General features: G+C 34.2%; 2 protein-coding genes across 2 annotated transcripts; one reads left to right on the forward strand and one right to left on the reverse strand.

Moving 5' to 3' along the window:
* The first annotated feature begins 306 nt into the window (after positions 1–306).
* Positions 307–1,858, forward strand: LOC119612441. Its single transcript, XM_037968250.1, has one exon. It carries the CDS (start codon positions 415–417, stop codon positions 1,792–1,794), a length of 1,380 nt encoding a protein of 459 aa, XP_037824178.1. The 5' UTR covers positions 307–414; the 3' UTR covers positions 1,795–1,858.
* A 608-nt stretch (positions 1,859–2,466) lies between these two features.
* Positions 2,467–3,445, reverse strand: LOC119612451 (transmembrane protein 60). Its single transcript, XM_037968259.1, has one exon. It carries the CDS (start codon positions 3,171–3,173, stop codon positions 2,781–2,783), a length of 393 nt encoding a protein of 130 aa, XP_037824187.1. The 5' UTR covers positions 3,174–3,445; the 3' UTR covers positions 2,467–2,780.
* Positions 3,446–6,831: the final 3,386 nt, after the last annotated feature.

Below are 6,831 nucleotides of genomic sequence, written 5' to 3' on the forward strand. Positions count from 1 at the left end.
GTTGGAGACAAATAAAAAATATAATTACAAATAAATATTAATTTGGAAATAAATAAATACTTAATTTGTTTAAAAAAATGTAACAAACATATTTTTGTATCATACACATATTCCAAAAAATTACAAAATAATGATTGAAAAAATGAAATGTAATATAGAGGCAGAATTAAGTAATTCAATTGTCCGTGTGAACTTGGTATTAACTTTCATAAAAATATATTTAATTGAATGAAATTATTATAAAACATTTTTTACAGTGTATAAATAACAAATGATGAATACGAATTCAAGTACTCGATAATCATAGAAAATTATCGATTCTTAAAGCCGATAAATATTTTGACATTTACTTTGTGGTGTAAATAAATAAATAAATATTTTATATTATACTTGTCCGTAATAAAAGAAATAATAATGTCTTTGGTAGCTTATGATGCTAGCAGTGATGAGGAATCAGATTTTGAGGATGAAGAAGCCCCCAAAGCTATTATTATAGAAAATCCTACAAAAGCTCCAGAAGTGGCACAACAGCCGGAAATAGTTGCAGCCACAAATGGTCACATAAGTGATGAGGAAGATGATTTTCTTCCCTCTCCCGTGGAAAACGAAAAGGATTTTGTTAATAATTTATCAAAACTCCTGCCCAAACCTAAAAATAATGCCAATCTAGCAGATATTTTGGAAAGCTTTGCCAAACCTACATTTAATGCGTTGCCCACACCGAAAGCCATTACCACACAAACGGACATTGAAGAAGAGGACGATGAATTTCTGCATAAGAAACCAAATGAGGAAATAATTGAAAAGCCTAACAAAAATAATGAAGTCAAAAAAATGCCCGTAAAAATTACTATACCATCTTTGAAAAATTTCCAAGATGTGGAAAAGGAAATGTCAGATAAGGCCAAAAACAGAAGTTCTAATAACCCCACAAGAACTTCTGGCACTTCAGGTCTTCTAAGCATACTGCCAAAGGCCAAGTCAGAGCAAAATTTCGCTAAATGTACCAACAATTCAGGGGCTGATAACAATAATCAAACTACCACTAAATGCGAAAAGCCTACCATGCCTGCTTTTGTACCTGATACAGTGAAACACAGACGTCCAGCTACGAATACAGAAGATGTTGACCGACTCAAGTCTACCAAAAAGAAACAGCCTCTTAATCAAGCAAAAACAATATCTGCTCCAAGTCACAAAACTGCTGATAGCGATGAGAGTGGTGATGAAGACAACAACACCGACGGCACCACTGGTGACTTTTTCTCCTTTAACACTGATCAAAGCCTACCGGAAGTATCTGTCAATGAAATTAATGCCCTAGTAGCCAAGAAAGCGGCAAAAATTGTAGAAACTACGGCCAACTATCTGAAATCAAATAACAATCAAAATGCAAACGAAGCGGAGGAAATGCAAATTGATGAACAAGAATTGGCTGCTTCTAGAAAACGTTATCACCAAGAACAACAATTGCATCCGGAAGCTTTACAGGCGCTGGTAGGTGGCAGCACAAAGAGAAGGCGGCAGCAACAGTCTGACATACAAGTCATCGATATAAATAGTGCACAAGTTTTGCCCAATAAAGACGAATGGATGCGTACAGCTTTGGCTTCATCGACAACCTACCAACCTACTGGTGTTTTAGTTGATGAGGAGCCAGCTACGGGTACTAGACGTAAACATCAAATTACATATTTGGCTCATAAGGCCAAGGCGAATGAAGCCGAATTGCAGGCGATGTGGTCGGCGAATCGCCAAAATAGAAGAGCTACCCAGAGCAAATATGGATTTTGAACTATTTTTATACTTACGTACATATTTTTAAATAAAATAAGATATTTCTGCAAGTGCACTTTAATAATTTACTAGCTGATTGCCCGCATTTTTTGGGAGTTTAATTTGAAACAGTTTAACGTGTGAAATACACCAATACTCGGATTAAGATGTAATAAAAAGGGCAAAATCGAAGTATGATGTGCTACACCATTATAAAGTATTTTCCTCATTCAGGTTTTATTAAAACATTCAAAATTTTCATTTGTTGTATTTTATAAAATCCTAATCCATTAAGTGCCTAAGATATTTGGCTTTAAAATCTGGGGCTGCACATATTGACCTACTCATATTGATCGAGAAACTATGATACTTAATCCTACTTCTTTAAAAGTTGGCTTTTTCCTCAGAAATTTATCGATATGAGTATTATATAACAATAATGGTTGTATCATGGATATGAGGAAAAAATATTTGCTTAAGCGACCTATATTAAATTTGTTCAACTCCTATAACTACTTAATTATAAGAAAGTAATCAGATAAGATATTGTTATATTAAGTGTAAAAATAGACATAGTAGTAGACATAACGAAAAAAAGGGCCTGTGTGGCACTTTCTTTGTCATTGGTTTTGTTCTAGGATTTACCAAATCTTTTTCCTTTAAACACTGTTAAGAAAAAATTTGCACGAATTTCCTAGCATCCAGCTTGATCGTCATTATGAGATGTTTATTAATTTTATTTGTAAGTTTTTATCGATAAATTACAAAACTTATGCAGAAATTTAAACTTAATATATGAATATATAAGAATGGAATTAATTAAAAATATTAAAAATAATTTCTTTTTAATTGATGGACTTAATCTAGTAATTATATTTATCTGCTTTGCAATGGTGTATGATTAAAGACCCTTTTCCATTTACACTATTTATTTCTCTGTGCTAAAAACTAAACAGTCTTTCCGTACATTCGTCGTTGTTCTTGTTTTTGGATTTCTCCTGACGTCACCACGATTCAATGTTATTGAGACGACCAAAAACGTAAACAATTGATGCCGACAATAGAATCCAAATGGGAATCATTGTTACAAATATCGATATTTCGAGTTCGGGATACTCCAGCGTCAGACATATCATTAGCTGGGAGGCAATTTTAAGTAGAACACCACCAATATACCACTGATAATAGATCAGTAGTTCCTTGAGACGCTTGAGATTTCGCCACTTACGTATGATTTTTATAATGACGTAGATAATGAGAATCCCATCAAAAACCCATAGGGGTATAAATACCAGAAACCAATTCCAATGAGTACGTGGATCGAGGCGTAGACAGAGTAATATTAAAAACACCAAAACAATGAACCAGGTAAACAATGCTCGATGAGCTAAAGTCATTTCGTCGTCCAACGAATTCTTGCAATAGATTTCCTACTTTTGGTTTTGTTATTATTATAAAAACAACAACAGTAACTTAAAATAATGTTTTTTATATTCAGGGAAGTATTTGTAATTTATGGTATTGTTATAATATACCGAAAAAATAACACGTCATTTGTTTAGCTTTTTTGAAATGTCACTTAAAATTGTATTTACAAAGCACTTCATATTTTTAAGTTCGCCTGGGATTATAATTTTTATTTATTATTTATGTATTTATTACATGCTGCCAGTTGGACAGTAAAATTAACTACAATTGTAGTTATGTTTGCATTATAGCAATACTCTGACACTAAAGACATCTGTTTTCCAAAAGCAAATTATCGATAAACGATAAATTTAAGTACATGTTATACCCCGTTCACACGATGCAATTATTCGTCAAGTAATATAGTTTCCATTTATTTGCATTTTTTGTAATTTTATTTTTTACTAGCTATACCCAGTGTGCTTCGCTACCCTTAAGGGCCAAATAGACTACACAAGCGGCTTGACAGACATACTTTTTGATTCGCATACACACTATACAAACATTGCTCCTACAAACAGCTAAGTGTCTCTCATTTTATCTCCAAATGTTCATATGTATTCATATCAAAGTTGCTCGTGCAAAGTTTGAGTATTCTAGCTTCAACAGTTTCCCAGATATACAAATTCTTGGTTTTAATTCATAAGGGAGGCGACACGCCTATTATTGCTAAACCGCCAATTTATTACTCAAAAGTTTACATGAATGTCAAAGTGATATGATACTAATGTGTTCACATGGATATCAAAAATGTCTTTATAAAATTTGAGAATACTAGCTACTTTTTCTGAAATATGCTAATTTTAGTATTTATTATGTATGTAGGCGTGGCATCTAGCCTACTTGAAATTTCGGAATAAAAACTAGCCTCTAATTCCTTCCAGACATACAGGAACATTCTGTGAAAATTTTAATAAAATCTTCCCAACTGTTTATGTATCTATAGACATCAAATACGCCCATAAACAAACCTACAAATAAACACACTTTCATTATACCCTACACCACTTTAGTGGGGAGGTTATATTGGGTTTGTGCTGATGTTTGTAACGCACAATAATATTGGTCCTATACCCACCTTAAAGTATACCAATCGGCTTAGAATCATTTTCTGAGTCGATTGTTGTGATTTGTTTGGTTAATATCGGACCATTATCTCACCTAGCCCCAATACAACTGTCAAAGCGAATTACGAATGTGTCGTGCAAATGGGTTAATTGGCTACTGTAATTCAGAAGCCGAATTAAGTAATTCAACTCTTCGTGTAAACTTGTTATGAAGAATTTTTATTTCAACAAAAAGAAACAGATAATGGTGGACAAGAATAACATAACAGCTGAAGGTTCAATTTCTGGAGTCCAATGTGAATACAAGCGATTCGATGACCACTGCGAACAATAAGTCCAACGAAACCGGAACAGATGAACGCAAATGTGAACACCGCTATGAGGCCGAACACAAGGGCCCATATATAGTTTATGTAGACGCCTGTGATTCAAAGGTTATGCGCAAATACCTGAGCGGCATAACAGTGAGCAACATGCCTATGAGATTACAAATTAACGACGCACTTGAAGTATCCCAAATTGGATACGGCTAACAACTTTGCGGATGATCGCAGACTGTCCGATTATGCTCATAATGTGGAAGTACACAACACCTTTTGTACGCGACAAAAACAGTTGAAATAGTGTATTTCCAAGTTACACACTATAATTTGTAATGCGTCTGCTTCGAAGAGTTCAGCAACTTTTAACTTTTGACATGTCGACAGCTGATTAGGGTTGTATTTTGTTTTTTATGGAGTAAGAATAAACTAAAATGAAATAAATTTCGAAGATAACAGGCAGTAATCATCACCCAGTAATTATTTCTCTGGAGATACAACTGGCCCATAGACGAAGCGGGAATATTTTTTTGAGGAATAAGTTTCTAGTGGACATTAGTGTCTTGAATGTGGGTGATAGTTTGAGCAGTTTCCAGGACGCGATAAGGGAATCATACAAAAAGAACACAATCACAGCGTCGGTGGATAACAAATATATCCCCAAAAGATGGGATATCGGAAATAAGGAATGCAGCAAGGAAGAAAAATGTTGTTACAAAGACCTCGGCGGACTTCGAGAAATTGAAGGAGTCCGAGGACAACATAAAGGCGAACATTTTTCAGGCGAAGAAGAAGTCCTTTGCTTAACTTTTGGACGAGATATCAAAAACTTCAACCCCAGGTAAAATGTGGAAAAAGCTGTCCTATGTTAAAAAGTATAACGAGACTTAGTCGACAAAGAACTCATGGAACGAGCCACAATCGAGGGTCTTTTTGTATATATGATCTAAGGAGTGTCTCGCAAAACACTCCTTGGAATATGGTAGGAGACATGGTAAGGATTAAAAAATCCTTTCGTGTAAAAAATCGGTAGGCTAAATCCTTGGAAGATTGGATTCCTACAAAAAAAACAAATACAGCAGAAGGGCGTAAAACTCGACCGTTTCGAGCAAAAATGTTGCTGCAGCCCAGAAGAAGACGGGAATTATAATGAAAACAACTAGTAATAAGACAAGCCCGGCTGTACAACCGAACACTGTCAGAACATCTGAGGACTCCATACGGAGTTACAACTGTTCCCAGTTTGGGCATTACCAAAGCAAGTGCCCCAAACGGAAGACGGGAATTATAATGAAAACAATTAGTAATAAGATAAGCCCGGCTGTACAACCGAACACTGTCAGAACATCTGAGGACTCCATACGGAGTTACAACTGTTCCCAGTTTGGGCATTACCAAAGCAAGTGCCCCAAACGGAAGACGGGAATTATAATGAAAACAACTAGTAATAAGACAAGCCCGGCTGTACAACCGAACACTGTCAGAACATCTGAGGACTCCATACGGTGTTACAACTGTTCCCAGTTTGGGCATAACCAAAGCAAGTGCCCCAAACCGATGCGGCCACAAAATGCATGTTTCCAGGTCATATTCATATAAACGAATTTTCTTCATATTTAGTAATTTATTTTTGTTAAAAAATTTAGTCAATTTAATCTGTTGATTTGAATAAATTTCTTTATATTTACATCCAAAATTTTGTTAAATAAACAGAAATTTAGTTAACAGTGGTAAATAGTAAGATCGCAATTATTCAAATCTACACCTAAAATAGTTAATTTTACACCCTTGAAGGTGGTTAACTTGAAGAATATATCGTAAATTTAAATAAAATTTTTTGAAGAAATTTCTTCATTTCTCACAATAAAATATAAAAAACAAAATAAAATATAAAGCAAAAAAAAAATAATGAAATAGCGCTGTAGGTTTAAAGAAATTTTGTTAAATTTAACTATTTTATTCATCTATATTGTATATAAAAATTAATGTGTGTTTGTTTGTATGTTTGAACGTTATAGACTACTAAACGGCTGAACCGATTTTCTTGAAATTTTCACAGCGTATTCCTACATGTCTGGAACAGGTAATAGGCTACTTTTTATTTCGAAATTTCAAGTGGGCGATGAGCCACGCCCACATTAAGAAAATATAAAATCCGTATATTTGAGATAATATAAGAGTTAGAGTCCTCAAATTTTGTC

This window comes from Lucilia sericata, unplaced genomic scaffold (genome assembly GCF_015586225.1).
Source record: "Lucilia sericata isolate MDLA Ls3-8-SP2 unplaced genomic scaffold, ASM1558622v1 Contig000034F_arrow, whole genome shotgun sequence".
NCBI classification, from domain to species: Eukaryota; Metazoa; Arthropoda; class Insecta; order Diptera; family Calliphoridae; genus Lucilia; species Lucilia sericata.

What these genes read in the sequence shown, in the direction of transcription:
- LOC119612451 (XM_037968259.1), bottom strand. Translation starts at nt 3,173, where the DNA reads ATGACTTTAGCTCATCGAGCATTGTTTACCTGGTTCATTGTTTTGGTG.
- LOC119612441 (XM_037968250.1), top strand. Translation starts at nt 415, where the DNA reads ATGTCTTTGGTAGCTTATGATGCTAGCAGTGATGAGGAATCAGATTTT.